The following is a 19,787-nucleotide window of genomic DNA, read 5'->3' as shown; positions in this document are numbered from 1 at the left end:
CTATCAAAGTTTAAATAATGGGGCATCTACATACATACCACCCAATTCCTATATATTTACATATCAAACACCTTAATTTTTACTTTTTATATTTACATCACTCAAATCTTTCACATCACATCAAAAATACTATTATTTTATAGATAAGGTGGCATACATGTAAAAAATTAAAGTTTTCAGTGTTAAATGTGTAAATACATAGAATGATAGAATTGAGGGATATGTATGCAAATCTCCCTTAAATAATACATAGAGATAGCGCACAAATCACTGCCCATAATTGCTTGATATCAAGCTCTTCAGCCCATGCCACAATCACCTTATAAATTGAAACCTTTTTCAATCCTCATGTTTTCCTGCTCTCAGCAGCATCTCAATTAGTTTCTGCAACACTTCATAAAAGTTCATTTAACAAAATTTCAACTATAAACAGCAGCATTAAGTACTTTACTGCAAGTTCGCCAGCAAATGATTTTCTTTCATTCAAAAAAGGTTGAAAAGAGGAAGAATTCAAGTTTCTCGCAAGAATAAATTGCACAAAATCATGACTACTTTAAAGAAAAATACAGCAGAAGACAAATAAAAGGCCTAAAAAGAGAGAAATATTCAGCTGCTCCGCAAATTTTACAGAAAGAACTTGCAGAAAATCCACACATTCAAGAATTGCTGCTTAGATAAAACAACAAAGTACAAACCTTGTCTACTCTCTCCAGAGTATTATTTTAATAGCGCTATCTACAAAGTGTTCTGTTGTCATCAAGTGGAAGCAACTTTGGTGATATCCCTACATGATCTATTGTATTTCATGTGGCTCTTCACAAGCTGACCGGCTGCAAGGGCAGACATGAGAGAGAGCTCACCAGCAAGCACAGAGCCTGCAACAATGGTGGCAAGAAGCCTGGCATTTGCCCCGGGAGACTCCGTGTTTGCGCCTTTCACCCCAAGGAGATTAAGGCAAGCTGACTGAGATGCTAACTGGGTGCCACCACCAACAGTGCCCACCTGCAAATTTTAGCAAAATGAGCTAGCAGAATGTAGAAAACGAAGTTACTGACATCTATATTTGGAACTTCTGAAGGGGAATGTAAGAAAAGAGGGTAAAAATTAATAAGCTTCTGCAAAACCAAGAAAGCGCCATAAAAATGTGATATTGTAAAGTCAGAAGCATAATCACCTCAATGGATGGCATAGTAACAGAAATGTGAAGATCTTTCCCATCATTCACCGCTTCCATCATCGTGATGCACTGAGAACTCTCCACATTCTGGGCGGGATCCTGTCCGGTGGCAATGAAGATGGCTGATACTATGTTGCTGGCGTGAGCATTGAAGCCTCCAAGGGCTCCAGCTATGGCCGAACCAGCAAGGTTCTTGATTGTATTCACCTCTACAAGTGCAGACACAGACGTCTTCAGAACCTTCTTGACCACCTCTTCTTTGATGACAGCCTCGCAGACCAAAGATTTCCCTCTTCCCTCGATCCAATTAACTGCAGCCGGTTTCTTGTCCGAACAGAAGTTGCCTGTCGTAATAAAGTAGAGCTAAGAAAAATTTAGCACGTGCCGCACTGGAGGCATTTAACAGTTCTAATGAAAAACTTGTGCTTTTTAAGGTAATATTTTTAAAGAAAAATATGTAGGTGCATCAAGTTTAACCATGACAATTGGACGATTGTGTGCCATAAAAATAAAAGAAAAGATTTGCTCCAATTGTGATAGACTGAATCCCGTTCAACATACTTTCCGGTGAGGACCAAAAAAAGGGCACGTCAGATCTTGCTCTTCACAAATCATATAGTTATTGCACTTCCTATCCCTAAACCAACCAAGTCATGGTTAGATTGGGGATCTAGCAACATGTGTTAAAAAATTGTGGCCACCAACAAGAGAGTCGCCAATTAGAGAACTTATGTCCCATTTTAAACTCTAAAAGCAATGAGCTAAATGGAGTTTAAAGATCATGATTCCATGAGTTAGAATGACCTGATAGTGCATAAGAAGATCTATGGATCGAAACTAGGATCGTCTAAGAACAACATGCTATTAATTTTGGTATTGGAATATTCATCTCAAGAGAAATCTAGAGCAAAAATTGACCCATGAACTAGAGTCAAATCAAAGTTGTGATAATTCCTGAAAGATACAAGAATAAAATTTCGGGCAACCAAAAAACAACTACATTATGCCACCATTTTTAAGCTAAAATGGTCATTTTCTTGAGAATGATCAAACCCCATCAATAATTCATGAATCAAAGGCCTACAAAGGTCATAGGAACTAGGTAGGTTCAAATCAAGGTAAATGAACTTGGCTAAATTGAAAGGAAATTGAGACAAGCAAACACCACCACAAAGGTCCTCGCAGCACGAGTGGGCCGAAGGGATGGTTTACTGCGCCCAATGTCTCTGAAGGGCTGGCCTTCACCCTTGTCCTAAAAATGATTAAACCCAAAAATAATCGTATAAAAAGCAGGGACGGCAATTTGAGCACCCTAAATCAAAACAATCAAAACCAAGTGGATGTTCAAGCAATTCCAGGCTCCAATTGTTGTATTTATGGTTTATTGAGAGATATAGTAATAAGTGTGAGTTGTAACTCCTAGCCTTTTTTCTCTCTCCATCCAGTACCAGTGAAATCTCCATCCTCGTGATTGTAGGTGAATCCGCTGAACCACATAAATCTTTTGTGTTTAATTATTGTTGAGTGATTTCTTCATTTACGTATTGTTTTTGTACAACAATTGATATCAGAGCTTCGAGTTCTTGATTGAAGCGTGGTTCGGCTTGACAGCTACAAATCTAGTGCATGTTGTCGGAGTTTTTTGCAGCAGATGGTCCGACGCCCTTTGTGGGCAGATTCGGAGGTCCGGCGGCAGATCGGCGATAGACCAACGACTTAGATGCTAAAATCAACGTGTGGCAGAAGGACTCACAACAACAGGGGACTGCGGTGGTTCCGAGGGTGACAGAAGGTTGTTATGGCAGCTCTTACGGTGAATCTGACATCCAGCGAGTCTACAGTCCGACGATTGGTCAGTTGCAGTACAACATAAGGACTAATCACGTGGAATAGCGTGCATGGAAATAAAAGAAAAACCATTGTTAAGAATTTTAGGAGTCATAACAAGTAAAAAAGGAAAGTTTCTTTTTTAAAAAGGAAAATGACGGTTTACTTTTTAAAACAAAAGGAGATTTCAGTAAATAGCACAAGGAAAAAAAGTTTTAAAAAGAAATTTTTTTTTAAGAAGGAAAAGAAATTTCAGAATCAGGGAAGGTAAAAAAGAAAAAAGATTTTTTTTTTTTGAAAGAGAGAAAAAATGCTAGGGGTTATAACTCGCACTTCTCACCATATATCTCTCATAAGCCCTAAAGTCATTTTTATAGAAGAGAACTCGGAGTAAAAAGGGTCAAAAGACAAAATTACTCCTAATCACAAATAAGTCATAAATACAACAATCTCCACCTCATTTGTTACTTCCAGATGAGTGAGAGTTGACAAAAATGAGTATCCAACTCCAATTCAGCTGCACTCACCAAGATAATTACCTACGTAACCCCTCCCAAAATGAACAAGCCTCGTGCAGTTCGTCAAAATGTCTGATTGGACAATCAATCCTGAGCTCGGATATTCACCAAATTCCTGCAGTATGTGATCTTTTGGATTGATAGTACCTTCATCGAGCCCCAAAGATCTGTGTGAACAAACTCTCCATATGAAATATCGACTCTATAAATTTCAGAGGAGACGATGGGATACTATTTATGAGCACTTGAATGACTTCACAATGTTATTAGCAAATCTGTTCAATTTAAATGAGGTTGAAAATGAAGGTAAAACACTCATTTTGTTGAATTTGTTATCAGATGAGTACAAAAACTTTATTATGACATTCATTCATAGGAAAAAAGTATTAGTTATGACGAAGTGATCATGACTATCGAATCATGAGTTTCTTCGAAAGGACAAAGAATCCACAAAAATAGAGTCAGCTAAGGCACTTGCACTCCAACGTGACAGATACGAGAAAAAAAAGAATTTAGCAAAAAAAGTTGGTAGCAACGACACATCTCAAAAGAGGGGTAAGTCTAGGGAGTGCAATCATAGGAAAAATAAGTGTGTTTTATGTTTAAAGACTGGTTATTTGAAGAAAAATTGAAGGAAAAGGGAAAAGAAATTGCATCTGGGACGAAAGCCAATATTAGTGTGAAAAAATGTGAAAAGATGGGTTCAAATGTATCATTATCTGCAATTTCTTACAGTTTGTTTACAAATAATTTGTGTTGGTTTCTGGACAATAATGTTTTCTATCACATTTTTCCCAATCTAGGGTGGTTCTGTAAGTACAAAGAGCTCGATAGCAGTGTTGTGACTATAGGTAATGATCAAGATTGTCATACTATTGGTGTAAGAAGTGTCTTTATCAGGACACATGATGATACTGTGAGGAAGCTAATTGATGTGAAGCATGTTTCAGATATCAGGAACAATTTGATGTCACTTGAGATTTTAGAGTCTAAGGGCTACAAGGTAGTCACAGAGGCATGAGTTCTGAGGATATGTCGTAGAACACTGATTTTAATGAATGAAGTTCGTCATCACAATATTTATTATCTTCAAGCTAGTAATTTGGCTGGAATGTCTGTTGTTGTTGATAATGTTTCTGAGGCCACTATGTTATGGCATATGCGGCTAGTTTATGCTAGAGAAACTTTATTTCAGGCTTTGGAGAAGAAAAAAATGATCAAAAGAGTAGACACCTACAAGCTCTTTTTTGTGAATATTATATATTTGGTAATAATACATAAGTATCTTTGGAGACTGTCATCCGCATTATAAAAGATATTTTACAGTATGTTCATACAGATGTTTGGGGCTAATAAAGATAATATCATTCAGCGTGTGGAGATAATGTCTCTTTTATTGATGATTACTTCATGTATGTTTGGGTGTGCACCATGAAGCGCAAAAACGAAATGCTATAGTTATTCATAACTTGGAAGAAGTGGATTGAGACCCAGACTAATAAAAAGATCTCATGTATTAGATCAGACATTTGGGGTGAATACACTTCAAATGTATTCTTGCAAGAGTGTTAGAGAGCTTGGATAGAGCACCACTTCACCGTTCGAAAGACACCACAACTGAGCGAGATGGCAGAGAGGATAAACTAGACTTTGGTGGAGAAATTTTGGTGTATATTATCCAATGCGGGGCTGAATAAAAACGATTGGATCGATGTCATAGAATGTCTGTCAATTGGTGAAATGTCTACCTTCTGCAACTATTGAGAAGAATACTCGAAAGGATATGTGGTATGTTAGAGATTATGAGCATATAAAAGTGTTTGAGTGTCCAATTTACTAACATGTGCAGAATGATAAACTGGAATCACGAGCAAAGGAGACGATCTTTATTAGTTTCAGGAGTGGAGTCAAGGGCTTCAAGTTATATGGTTAGTCAAAAAGAAAGAGTTGCTATATTCAACGATGCAAGCTTATTGAAAAATCGGGACTCAAAGCAGTCGGAGAGTTCTACTGAGACCACATATATACAGAAAAGTTAAAGTTTGATACAACTTCATTTGTTCCACAGAGTTTATCCACTCCGACTCAGATATCTGATTTAGTTGTAGCTCATGATGTATCTATTAATACTGCTTAAGAGATGGTAAAAGATGTCGATGATGACATTTCTGCTCAACAATCTATTACTAGTAGGGCAGTAAATGAACCAATGCACTCGATGAATAACTCGAACTCGACACGAATAAGACTTAATCATGTTTGTTTAAATTAGTAAATAAACAAGTTGGAGCAATTTTTAAAAGCATTAAGCTTAAATGGATAAAACATGAACATAATCGAACTTGTTTATTTATGTTCACGAACAAACTCCTTTGTTGTTCAACATATTACTTGTTAAGCACTCAATATTAAATTCGATGATAGTATGTTTCTTATATGATATATTATTTAAATAAATTTAATTACCTAAAATATTAACTCGTTAGTTGATAGTTCGATGCTAGCTCACACCATAAATAATATATAAATCAGATATTAAGTTTATATAGGTCTTCAATTTGTCATTTTTAGTTATTTGGCAGGATTTAGGTTCAAGCAAGCTTAAATGCTACGCAAATCATTTTTTCTAAACAACCTCTAAGCAAGGGATTTATGGTAAAATAGAGGAGAAATGAGATTTAAGATATTGTAGGGTTTAAAGTTTTTAACAATAAATTAATAGTTACAATTAAATTTATAAAATTATTTATTGATATTTTTTTGTATAAAAATCTAGATATTCCTTTAAATTATTAGTTCGTTTAAATACTAGTTCACTTTTCATTGACAAATCAAGTTCAAACATTAAAAAATTCAAACAAGTCAAGCTTGAACCATATATGAAAGCTCGACACAGGTTCAAACAGAACATGAACAACTTATAATTATACCAAGCCAAGTTTAAACTATGGCATACTTGACTTGGTTCGATTACAACCCTAATTGCTAGAAGCAAGAGCAGACGCTTGAATATCCCAAAAACCAATTTGGTTTGAGGGATCACATTGTATTTGTACTTTCAGCCACAAAAGCAAAAATTCCGTGTCACTACAAAGAAGCAGCGAAGAGACCAGACTGTGATCCGGCAATGGATGAAGAGATGGAGTCTCTTTAGAAGAATGGTACTTAGTGAAGCTTCCTCTTGGAAGGAAAGCTATCGAATGCAGATGGGTGCATGTAAAGAAGAAAGGATCTCATGGAGTTGATGTGCGGTACAAAGCAATATTAATGGCAAAGGGGTTTGCACAAAGAGAATGGATTGATTATGATGAAGCATTATCTCCAGTGGTCAAGCATTCCTCAATCCATGTTCTCTTAGCACTTATAGCACAGTATGGTCTGATCTTAGATCAGCTTGATGTGAAGACTACATTCTTACATGGAGAATTGTCAGAGATCTACATGTTGTAGCCACCTGGATATGAAACATCAAAAGAGTTGCTTTGCAAATTGGACAAAGCTTTGCATAGGTTTAAGTAATCATCATGACAGTGGTATGAAAAATTTTGATCAGTTCATGAAGAAACACGAGAAAACAATGATCCATTATGATCATTATGCATTTTTAAAAAAGTTGGCCAAAGAAGAGTTCATTTACTTGCTTTTATAAGCTGATGATATTTTGATTACATCTGCCAGCCAGATTGATATTGATAGGATGAAGAATCAGCTGTCTAAACATTTCAAAATTAAGGGGTTGGGTGAAGCTCGTAGAATTCTTGGCATGGAGATTCTCAGAAACAAGACAGTTGTAAAAGTTTAGCTTTCATAAGAAACTTATGTTCAGAAAGTGCTGTAGAAAATTGGGATTGATGACTTGAAGAAGACAGTGAGTTTACCCATTAAATCTCTTTTTCATTTGAGTTCAGATCAGTTTCATAAAGAAGATCAGGAATGAAAAGATATGCAATTAGTTCCTTATGATAGTGCAGTGGGCAATCTGATATATGTCAGGATTTGTCTTAAACATTGCACAAGTAGGTGTTGTGAGCAGGTTCATGCATGATCCAAAAAGGAGACATTGACGGACTATAAAGAATATTCTGAGGTATTTGAAGGGTACAGCTGATGTTGGTTTGGTATTTGAGAGACAATCATCTACTATAGATTCGTGTGTAGCTTACACTGACTCGGACTATGCAGTAATATGGATAGGCGGAGATCTACAACTGACTATTTATTCACATTGACAGGAGGTCCGGTCAATCAGAGGTTAGTTCTCCAGTCTACTGTTACTTTGTCTACTGCGAAGGATGAGTACATCGCAATCACGAATGCGATAAAACAATATGGATGCAAACCTGTTAGGTGACTTGGGAATTGATCAGGAGTCTCTGACGTTATTCTGTGATAGTCAAAGTACAATATTCTTGACCACAAATTCAATTCATCATGCTCGTATCAAGCACATTGATGTGAGGTATCTGAAACATTTGACCTATGGAACTTCAATTTTGATTTCTTCTTTCTCTCTCTTTTTTGTGTGTTTGTACATATATCTATAAATTTGTCCTCCGAAATAACATAAATGCAAAAAATGCCAGCTCTTTGAAATAGCATAAATTTGAGTCATTCTCTTTTCAAATTTCAATTAACAGACTTGAAAATCCATCTCTATGATTTGCACAATTGAAATATAATTATTTTAAATGAGAATTTTCTTAGAATATGATCTTTTATAAAATATAATTGATTAAAAGAGCTTGCATCTTTAAAGATATCAAATCCCATAATTAAAATAAATCCTACCCTTTTAGGGTGGCAAAATTTTCTGATTCAGAGCCCTCCATAATAAGTGAAACAATCACTTCGAGATTGGGTCTTATCGTATGGTAGTATTTCATCCCTAGGGTAGATATACCATTCATTGATGTCACATTTGATCACAAGAGGAAAATTTCCAAACTCTTGTGAGTAGTACCCCACAGCACAAACAACTTAAAAATGTGAAAAAAATAGTTTGGAACAAAAAAAAAACGTAAAACCTCCTCAAGCCCGTAAATGATATAAATAAAGGCATAATTTCTTTTAGAATTTTCATATTTTTTGCTAATTTAATTTGTGATATTTGTTCATTTTTAATTTTCCTTTTAATTTTAACAAAAAAATAAAAACAATTATAATTTATAAAGAATATTTGTTAATATTTTGTGACAGAAAACCCAATAAAAACAAATTGCAAAAGTGTCCCTAAATCCACAACAAATTTTAGTTTACCAAATTTTAAACAAATAAAGGCTACCAAATTTTAGGCTACCAAATTTTAGGCCACCAAATTTTAAACAAATAAAGGCTACCAAATTTTAGGCTACAAAATTTACCAAAGTTACATAAATACCACCCAATTCCTACATATTAACATATGAACCACCCAAACTTCAATTTTTACATATAGACCACCCAATTCCTATGTTTTTGGCATAGGCTGGGTGGTGAGGAGATAAAAATTGAAGTTAGTGGTTGATATGTTAATATATAGGAATTGAGTGATAGGTATGTAAATTTCCCAAATTATAAAAAAATCCCTTTAACCATTAAAAAAACAATCCTGCTCTTGAGGCTCCAATTTTGCCATGAAAAAAGACTAAATATTATCTCTTGAAGAAAACATCAATAATATGTAAGAGTTTGCAGTACACAACAACAATTTAGAGGTCCTATCTTTACTCTAAGAAATGACAGTTATATTAGAGAAACACAATTGTAAATAAAGGTGAAACAAACACTAATTTAGCGGTTCTAATTTTTCTATTTAAAGAGATAAAATTAACCTGGAAAAGATGGTCATGAAGTAAAAAGTCAAGGCAGAGTCCCATCATTGTATTTCTTTGTATACTTGTATGTTCACCCTCACATAATCTTTTATAAAAAATTTCTTAGACGTGAAACGCTGTTGGCTTGAGTTTTGAAAGACCTTTCCTCTCACAAAATTTCTAGGCTAAAATTTTTACCTTTTTATTTTAATGAATTTTTTAGCCAAACCTGACAGCAAAAAATTGCTATATATTTTTTATTTGCCCGCATCAAAGGCCTCCTCCATGATTTTTCTTTTCTTTTGTTGTTGTTTGACAGTGATTTGCTTGCTATAAAAGACCAACATTTTTTATCTTGGTTTATAACTCCTTAAAAATAGTGAAACTTCTCAATTGTAAAAAATTTTTAAAACTTTTTGTAGATGCTCCACAAAAAATTTTGGACAGCTTCTCCAAGTATTCTTGTTTGGAAAAATCTGGGAAATGCCGGTTGCTTAGGAATTGCACAACCCCGTAAAAAAATTTAAAAGTGACAAATTAAATAGTGTTTGACAAGAAGACCCTTTGTACTTTCTATTTTGAAAGTTGAAGGATTTTTTGGCCACAGATTTTTTTAAGTCTTCATTTTAGGTCTCAAGCATGACGGAAGCTGAATCAGAAATTGGAAAAAACACATTCTTTGCGCAATGAAACGCAAGAAAAACAATGACGAAAAAGGTGAAGAGGCATAGAAGAGAGTTAGCGATGTCCAAGTTGTAGCAGAAGGTGAAGGTGTTTGAGGATCAAGTGATGCGGTCTATCATGAATGGGAGCCAAAGTTGCTTTTCTGATGTATTTAAAAGGATGCATGTAGAAGAAATAGTTTAATCTATGGAGAGTAGCATATATGCTTAATGATATTTAGGCTCCATCTGGCCCAAGATCAAGTCTTGAAGCTGTAATTTGAGTCACTTCAATCCTCTGTGTGCTTTTAAATCCAGAATTGCATATCTAAATTTTCAGAGAAAATTTTGATAGAACATTGATATGTAGACACACACACACACACACATAGAGAGAGAGAGAGAGAGGAACCCCCCAACTCTAGTTGTACGTGTGATGCGTGTGAGTGAATGCTCGTGCCCATGCATGCATACAAGTGCATGTGCATGTGCATCTGTGTATTGTAAACTTCATAAAATAGTTGAAGGAGAAACATATTGTTCTCTTTCAATTGGGTGAAAACACAATCAAAATTTATCTTAGATATTAATTCTTACATCTAAAGAAGGAAAAGACACTAACTCTTATGGTATTCAGAGAAACAATGGAATCAAAATCAAGAAGGCTTACCAGAGAGGCTGATAACATCCATGTCTGGAAAATCATTTTGAAGATAATCCAAGACATTTTGCACTCCTTTAGAGACCATGTTCATCCCCATTGCATCTCCAGTACTGCAGGAAAATCTCATATAGAGATTCCTCCCTGCAAGCGCACACTGGACACTTTGAAGCCTTGCAAATCTGCTTGATCTGCATAAATCGATAAAAGTTTGGAAAGATATAAGGAATTTTTATTAAACATAACTCTGCTGGGATAAAAAAAATTCATCTTGTATCTTAGGTAGGAGAAAATATTAGGTCAAGACTCCGGATGCATCCGGAGTCCGATAGTGGGGCGCCACGTGTCAAGTGGACCCACAATTTTTAACACTGACCAATTCCAGTGTATTGCGATGAACCCACTTAACATGTGGCGCCCCAACATTGGATTCCGGACTCAAATTGCGTCCAGAGTCCAGATGTAATATTTGCTCCTTAGGTGGGCTTGGAGCAAGATTTAGCATAAATCCGACCAAATGGAATTTCAAGAATTTTAAATCTTGGAGGTTTGATAAATATCGTTCCGAAGCTATTAGTAGTTAAATCCAGAAATTGTTAAATCCCAACATTCACATAATATAATGGATTTAAACATTTCTCCCTCTGATAAGTCAAAGATTCTAAAATAAATGGTTAAACAATTTATAAAACTTAATAGTTGTAATATCAAATAGTTTTATGTATTAATCCTCAAAGATTTACTAAATTTGGATCAATGGGATTTACTAAATCCTACTCAAGTACTACTTGTAGCTAAATAACCTCTAAATACACAAAATTAGCCAAGACTAGAGAAAATATCAAGGGAGGAGTGAAAGGAGGTGCAGATAAGAAATTTTTTTTTAAAAAAAAAAAGGAAACGAAAAGAAAAGGGTAATTGAATGGGCTAGAAAAAAGCAACTCAATGCACCGGGTCTAATGAGAAATTAAAAATTTAAGCTACATGCCCATGCTGCAAGAATACCACAGACACACTTGAGATAAGAAATTATGTAAGGAAATTATAATCAAATTTATTAAAGAAGAATTGCAAAAACTTTTGTTAGCACCCTTTTAATAGTATTTTCGTCGGAACATTTAATGTAAATTAAGCCAAACGGAAAAAAAAATAAAAAAAAAATAAATAGAAAAAAAAAACATAATGAGGTAGCTAAATCCGGCTCCTGTAAATCCAATTTTCTCTCAGTTCCATCTCCTTTTCGGCATAAATTCTGATTTGCTAAATCCGAATATTAGGTAGATTTAACGGATTTGGCTTAGGAAGAAAACGCCTCAAACGGATTTATACCAAACTAAATCTGGATTTAACCTTAACTGGGCCAAACACTATTCTGGATTTAACAGCAACTCGATTTGATAAAGCCGGATTTAACAGATTTACTAGATCCTATTTAACTTAAATACTGGTTGGATTTATTAAAGCCTATTTCACTTAAATTCTGATTGCAGCCAAACACCCCCATTACATTCATTTTAAAATGAATTTAATAAAAGAGTCCTGAAATAAATCAAATAGTTTAAAATCAGACCATGTTTTGATCAGATATCCTGCTCTATTTTTTCTCCAATGACAGGACCACAAGTACAAGATAAAGAGCGCCAGACAGCCCAACTAATACCTCCACTGAAAGCACAACAAAACGTGAGGTTAAACTAAGGCCATATCTAAACGAATGGGTGGAAAAGGAGAAGAAAAAAAATAGCAATTGCAAAGAAAGAAACTGTTATGCATAAATCCTTTGTTGAACACCTCATAAGCAACAAAAAAAACAAAGACAAATCATAAAGAGCAAAAGACAAAAAATATGCAATAATACAAAACCAGCTATGCCACCCACGAAACAGCTTCAAAGCAAATTTTCCATTTTAACTTGAGAAATAATCCAATGTGACTAACAAAGCATAATAAACAAGGTCTAAAGGAGAAATTTACCTCATTTTACAAAGACATAGAGGCACGGTAAGCATTTAGATAAGGAGGCTCAAAATATTGCTTGTAGATATGATCAGTATTTTATTTAATATTACTCTGCATTGATACCATGTGCTGACACGTCATAAATGATTACAAACAAACACTAGCTATAGACAGAATGATTTACCTGTTGAAAACGACGGAAATTGTGTCAAAATTACTAGGCTCCTCCACGAAGAACTTGAGTTCAGCTGCCCTCGTTGCGGTCAAAAACCTCACCACCGGCGACCTTGTCATTGCATCCCTAAGCACTACGCTGGCTGCCCCGCCTGACTCAAAGATCGCCTTGCACCCTCTGTTAGTGCTGGCCACGAGACACCCCTCAGTCGTTGCCATAGGAACATAGTAGTCCCTTCCATCAAGTTTTAACGGCCCGGCGATCCCCACAGGAAGCTGAACAAAACCTACCGGCATCTCGCAGCACTGCCCAAGAATCGACCCGTAATCAAATCCCTCAAGAGGTAGCCCATCCAGACCTTTTCCCGAGATCCTCCTTATAGCCTCGCGCCTAATCTCAGCGGCGCGACGACAATCTCCGATCACGGACTCCAGCGAGTAGGATGGCGTCTTTCCCGAAACAACGGCAGCGATAATGTCCTCATCCTCGCGGCCTGCAAGTACCGGCGCAGCCAGATCACACGAAGGGGCCGGAGTGGGAGCCATTCTGCCGTCGGGTGTGAAATCGTCGACCTCGTCTTCGTGAGAGGAGACGACGGATTGAACGAAAGCTATGCCGAAAAAACTTAGGAGGTAGATGAGGGATGCGACAACGGAGACGATGGAAATGAGCTCAGAGAGGTCGACGACGTGGAGAGGGATTGACTCGCGGACCTTGTCACGCCAACGACGCATAAGAAAGAATATGGAGCAGATAAATAGGAGGGAGAAGAGGAGGTTAGTGTGGCGGATAGGGATGGGCAGGGCGTCGGAGGCCTGAATGCGGCCGCCGGAAGATAGAGGCGCCGCCCGAGGAGGGCGGATGGTGCCGGCGGAGGAGGCCGAGGAAGAGGAAAAAGGAGGAAATCTCCGGCGGACCTCCATGTTAAGAAGGGAGAGAGAGAGTAGGGTAAGGCGGAAGAGGAGGGAGCAGCAGGACAGCAACGCACCCGCTTCCACTTCCTCCTAACGCGGCGAGCGGTGATAAAAACTAGTGGCAAGGGTTTATAGCAGGTTTGTTGCTTACGCTCACCGACGGTTATTTTAACTTTTATTGTGAATTTTTTATTTAATTTTTTTGTTAAAAAATAAGCCTAGTCTCGGTTCCCAAAAAATAAAGCATGTTTCATACGGGATGTGCATGTATCATACATCATCATAATAGGATATTTTTACATATATAACACCTAAAACTTTCGTATTTACATGTCCCAGCCTTAAAACATGATACTCACACCTACATCACCCAAAACTAATTAAACACATAAATAACACTTTGTTACCAATTCCCTTGGCCGCCCCCATTGGATGAGAAAATATTGAGTTTGGAGTCCGGACACGATGCACGGGGATGTCGGTTTTTTTTCCTCTGCTTCCTCTGTGTATCGCGTCAATTGTCCGGACGTTGCTTGCGTTCAGACTTTGGACGCACCAGTTTTTTTCCGTTGGACACCATTGCTATGTTACTTAGGAGTGCCACTTGAGAAGAACTTGCTACGCCGCTTGCTTGGTCATCAGGCATTCCTTACACTCACAACGACCCTTATCATGCTCATTGTGACAAATAATAGAAAAAAATAGGTTAAGGAGGAAGAAGAGGGGTTTCATATGAAATTTATGAAAGTAGATAGAAATGATTTGTAGCATTGATTTTTTTTTTCCTGATAAATAAATATGAGATTGTTGGTATTTACTTGCTCTCTTTTGCTTAACTAAGTTTCAAATATTTTATTTTGATTTCTAATAATTGCAAAATAAACTACAATATAAATGGTGTTTTCATAAAAATAATTTGATGGATTTGACTGCATTGGACTCAAAATTAAAGATTCGATTTGGAGCTTCTGGAATGGTGAATTGAGATCAAATCTTGTAATCTTGGACGATCCAAAAGGGTTTCAAAGTTGATTCAGGAAACCTTATAGGTTCTTGCATTTTGAAGCGGCCTTTAAGGTTTCTAGGTCTTCTTTGTTATTTTCCATTTCTTATAGAAAACCCAATTCCCCTTTTCTGCTCTTTATTGCTAGTGGTTTTCTTTGGTGTTTTGGGGCTTTGCCTCTTCTTCTTCTCTTTGACGGGTCCTATCATTTTCCAGTCTTTCTCATATTTGTCCATGTGTTATGTTATTGGACCAGAATCTTCCCTTAGCTGGAAAAATTTATTTTATTCTTACATTTCTTCCTCTCCTAATTATAATCTTTCTTTCATCCCATTTGGAGAGGATAATTTTTTTTTTCTAGAAATCAACAAATCATGGATTGCTCCAAATAATGGGATCTTTTCTTGGTGGGTTATGCATTGGGTAAGACACCCTTTTATGGAATCTTCTTCTTACCATTAAGATGATCTGGAAATTAAAGGGAGATATTGAGTTTGTTTCTCTTTCTAATGGTTTCTTCCCTTTTAAATTGTGTTGAATGGAAGATCTTGAAATTTTGTTAATGGGTATATTTGGCATGTTAACAATAAACCCTTTCTTTATAAAAAAAAAATGGACTCACGATTTCAAGTATGTGTAATAAGACTTTAAGGATGTTTCTGTTTGGGCCATATTCTCTAAATTACCTTTATGTCGCTGTCAGAAAAGAGCATTTCCCAAATAGCTAGCATGAAAGGAATTCCTTTAGGAGTTGACTCTATATGACTAAATGTTTTAGGTTTACATTTGTAAGAGTTAATATCAAATTTAATGTAATTCTTCTTTGCCTGATTCTATAACTTTTGAAGTTGAAGGGAAAGTTATTACATTATATGTTATATATGAGTGGAAACATGTTCCTTGACAATTTTGTTTTACCTTTGCCCAAGACGACAATTTTGTTTTACTTTTGCCCAAGACAACCCATGACCCCTCGTCTTGTTCTAAGAATCATAACTATAAAATCTCTATTGTCATTCATACCTATTGTGGAAGGATTATGAACAAGAATAATCAGATGCAAAGACCTAATAGAAGCCTTAGTAAACCTCTTCTCATCACTCAACCATTGAATTTTAGACATGATTGTTGAGGTTAATTTGTTATTTTTTTATTATTTGTTTATACTTCTTTTATTCAACATCTTGCTACTAATTTTTATGTTTCTTTAAATAATATTATTAATACTATATTATTATACCCCTGCTACTACTTAGCTGAATATTGTTGGCCCTGATATTAATATTTTTGCTGAAGTTTGTTCCCTCAATTCTGATTTTTTGGGGAAAATGGTATCATCATAATTGATGAAATTGTTGATATTAATAGTCCTTCTATTACCTCATGATAACCACAGACATATTTCTGAAACTTTAAATACTAATCTTTTATGTGATGGTTCTAATCTTGATAATGATATGCCCTCTTCTTACTTTCCTTCTTCGAAGAACAAGAAAGGTAGGCTGAAAGGTTTGTTTCTGGGAAATGATTTTTATTATTTTTTTCCCAATCTTATGGCTTAGAACATTCATAGGCTTAGTAATGATGTTTGTTTAGCTGATTGTAGTTTTTTTTTTAAATAATTTTAAGCTATATTTTAGGAATCCTCTGGAAATTAAGATTTATATTATTTATGTTTCTAATTCATACTTATTTAACAGTTTTATTTTTTTTTAATGACAAAGATGTTAATAATTTTAATTTAGCCAATAGTTATAGGATTTGGATAAAGTTGAATGTTGATACTTTAATTTTTTTTTTGCTTTTCATGTTATGCCTCAGTTTATACATGAATATATTTTTTTCTTCTTTTGTAAGCTTTTATATCAACATTATATATATACTTAAAATGATGTTTTGTTTAGGAAGGATCTCTAAAACCTATTATTTCCCTTTATGATAAGATTCTTCTTTAGGATTTTAATTTCATTGAGATATTTGAGGAATAAGTTGGTGGTAAGGCGACTTTTCATTGCAAGCTTATTGATTTTAATCAATGCGCTCTTGATTTGGTTTAACTGAGTTACAAAATTTGAGTTTTTCTTTTAGTTGGTATAATAATTAACTGAATAATCTTATTAGATGTTTACTTGATATGATTTTTTGTAATTATATGTAGTTTGACTATTTTCATAATTCTTTTTTCTAAGTTTTAATTCCTCCTTTTCTGATCATTCTAGTAGTTCTATTACTATGAGGCATGTTAGTAGACTAGATTGCTCGTTTATATATATGTAAAAAAAATTAGAGTAATTATCCTAACTTTTTCTCTAATGTTAACGCTGCTTGGGATATTCCTAATAAAGGTGATCCTTTATTTGTTTTTTCTAATAAGCATAAGAATTTGAAAGTGGCTTTCAAGAATTGGAAGTGATGCTCTTCTACTTTCATTAATAAAAATAAAATTATGTTATGAGTATGCTAAATAGTTCTCCTAATAATTAATCTTTGTTTTCTTAAGTTTCTGTTATTTAAAAAGATTTCAAGAATATTTGTTCTTGTGATTATAAATGGGCTAAACAGAGGGTTAAATACTCGTCATTCTAAAGGAGAGGATGACATTCATTTTTTCATCAATAAAATAAGATTAGAAGAAGTTCTAATTTTATTAAAGAGATCCAGAACATTGACATGATTGTTTACTTGCAGAAAGATATTGTTAATATTGTCATTAATTTTTATTCTTCTTTATTGAATAGTCTTTGCTCTAAATTTAATGTTTGCAAGCATTTTTTTTTCTCATTCTAACTTTCTTTTTATTGTTGATATTGATGGTTTAATCATGAATTTTACTGATAATGATATTAAGCAGGCTTTTCATTATATTTGTAGTAATTAATCCCTTGGGTTTGATTTTTTCTCTTCCAAGTTTTTTTAAATAATCTTGGAAAATCATTGGCTCATATTATATTAATATTGTTAAGTATTTCTTTAATACTACTAAATTATTTTATATAATCAAGCATTCTGCTATTGTAGGTATTCTCAAAAAATTCTAGTGGTAATTCTTTTGATAAGTTTAGGTTTATTTTTTTATAACACTATTTATAAAGTCATATTTATTGTTCTTGTTAATTGTCTTAAGCTCATCCTTTCTAGCAAACTTTATATTTCTCAAGATATTTTTTTTTCAAAATGTCATGACATTGCTGATAACATAATTTTAGCCAATGAACTTTTATTTGGTTTTAATCCTAACAATGCTCCTAAAAATTTTTGCTCCAAAATTAATTGGAGAAAGCTTTTGAAAAATGAACATGTTTTTTTCTCTATGATAGGATGGAGAGTATATGTTTTCTTTTATATTTATTAAGTGCATTAAGACTTTTACTTATGATGATTACTTTTCAGTTATTATTAATAGCGAATTGAAATGTTGCTTTTCCTTTTCTTCTGGTTTAATACAAGGTTGTCATCTTTCTTCTTTTTTTTTTTGCTATTATCACGGATGTCTTGTCCACTTGGTTGAAAACTCATAACATCATCATAGCTGGTTATAATTCTATAAATAATTTAAATAATGTTTCTTACTTGATCTATGCTGATGATTTTATGATTCGGGTAATGTGAATGTTAATTCTAGTTTTTCTTAGATTTTGGATTACTTTAGTCCAACTTCTAATTTGCATGTTACTTATTCAATATTAGATTTTATTTTTTATAAGTTGTTGAGGCTCAAATTTAAAATTGTGTTTGTAATTACTGTAGTTTTTATGTTAAATATTTTTCTTGGAACTATCTTAACATTGTTATTAAACATTCCAAGATTAATTTTAATGACTGTAACAATATTTTAGATAAACTTCATGGTTAGTTGGCGGGTTAGAAGCAAAAATTATTATCTACGGCTAGTCATTTACAATTGATTATACATATCATATGGAGCTATCTTTACGACTAGTTTTGTTCTTCCTCTTTACCTATCTTTACATACCATATGTATAATCGATTAATACTCTTTAATCGATTAATACTCTCTAATTGATTAATACACTATTTACAATTTATTAATACTCTATAACAATAATGCCAATATTCAGTGTATTAATTAAATTCTGGATAATCCTATTACTATGGTCCTTACTTGTATCTAGAAAGGGAGAAACTTTTATTCTCATAAATCTATTTATTTTCAATTATATGAGCATTTGCTTGTTGTTAATTAGTATAAGTGAGTTTGGTTTAAAGGTAATGTTATCAAATTTACTTTCCATTCTTGAAAAATTTTTCATCAAGGACTTAAAACTATTGATATCTTGGTTCATAGAGGGGTTTTGGTTAACATGTATTATTGTCTTTGCAACGATGAGATGGAATCTCATAATCATCTTTTCTTTTAAAGCATTTTCTCTCATAATTAACTTAAGCATTATATTCCTAATGATTTTTTCCTCTTGGCTCATAGTCATTTCAATCAATTCATATCTTATTATGATAATTTGGCTTGTAAGATTACTAGAATGTTTTTCCTTATAGTTGTTCACATTACTTCTTATTTTATCTAGTATGGAGAAATAATATATTTTTTTAATAATGATTTCACTCCTAATGATGTGCTCATTCAGAACATTCATTGGTTAATTAAACAAAAAATAGAATACGGAAGTTTGAGAATGAAATCTTTGACTTCTTTAATTTAAGTTACTCAATATTTGGATGAAAATTTAAGGAAATTTTTATTGTTGAATGTGATATTATTTATTTTTTAGATGTTATTTCTGTGGGTTTCTTTGGTTGGTTTTATCTTGTTTTGTCTTGATAACATTAGATTCTCCTTTGTTTCATTTGTTTTATTGTTTCTCTCGGTGGTGGTGTTCCTAGATCTATGTTGTTGAGGCAAGAAATTTTGATTTTTTGTTTGTCTCGTGGCTTCTATTCTAGTTAAGTTGAAATTTTCATTGATTTTATTATAATTTTTGCCCTTTTCTGGCTCTTAATTTTGGTCATAATCATTTATTTTATTGATATGTAACATATTTACTCTTGTTTGTTCTTTTTTTATTGATTTTGGTGGAGCTATGATGTTTTCCAACAATTTATTATAATTAAACCATAATTTT

At 34.0% G+C, this 19,787-nt stretch overlaps 1 protein-coding gene across 4 annotated transcripts; it reads right to left on the bottom strand.

The window, feature by feature from the left end:
- Window positions 1–209: 209 nt before the first annotated feature.
- LOC110021706 (3-hydroxy-3-methylglutaryl-coenzyme A reductase 3-like) lies at window positions 210–13,804 on the bottom strand. 4 transcript variants are annotated; one of them, XR_002293682.1, is made up of 5 exons: window positions 12,781–13,804; window positions 10,647–10,828; window positions 1,175–1,521; window positions 696–1,002; window positions 210–384 (listed from the first exon to the last, which is right to left on the bottom strand). XR_002293682.1 is itself a non-coding variant. In XM_020720302.1 (4 exons), exons 1-4 carry the CDS (start codon window positions 13,692–13,694, stop codon window positions 757–759), a joined length of 1,689 nt encoding a protein of 562 aa, XP_020575961.1. In that variant the 5' UTR covers window positions 13,695–13,804; the 3' UTR covers window positions 533–756. The 4 variants fall into 4 exon arrangements, 1 of the variants encoding a protein (XP_020575961.1); XR_002293683.1 differs by having other exon boundaries at window positions 210–356; XR_002293684.1 differs by having other exon boundaries at window positions 375–392.
- Window positions 13,805–19,787: the final 5,983 nt, after the last annotated feature.

This window comes from Phalaenopsis equestris, unplaced genomic scaffold (assembly GCF_001263595.1).
Source record: "Phalaenopsis equestris unplaced genomic scaffold, ASM126359v1 Scaffold000140, whole genome shotgun sequence".
NCBI lineage: Eukaryota > Viridiplantae > Streptophyta > Magnoliopsida > Asparagales > Orchidaceae > Phalaenopsis > Phalaenopsis equestris.
Note: the sequence above shows the minus strand (reverse complement) of the source record. Positions and strands in the feature narration are given on the sequence as shown.

Excerpts from the sequence above, each read along its gene's own strand:
- LOC110021706 (XM_020720302.1), bottom strand. The coding sequence starts at position 13,694 with ATGGAGGTCCGCCGGAGATTTCCTCCTTTTTCCTCTTCCTCGGCCTCC. Across the intron at positions 10,829-12,780 it reads ATTTCCGTCGTTTTCAACAG|ATCAAGCAGATTTGCAAGGC; the intron begins GTAAATCATTCT and ends CGATTTATGCAG. Across the intron at positions 1,522-10,646 it reads GGATGTTATCAGCCTCTCTG|GCAACTTCTGTTCGGACAAG; the intron begins GTAAGCCTTCTT and ends TTATTACGACAG.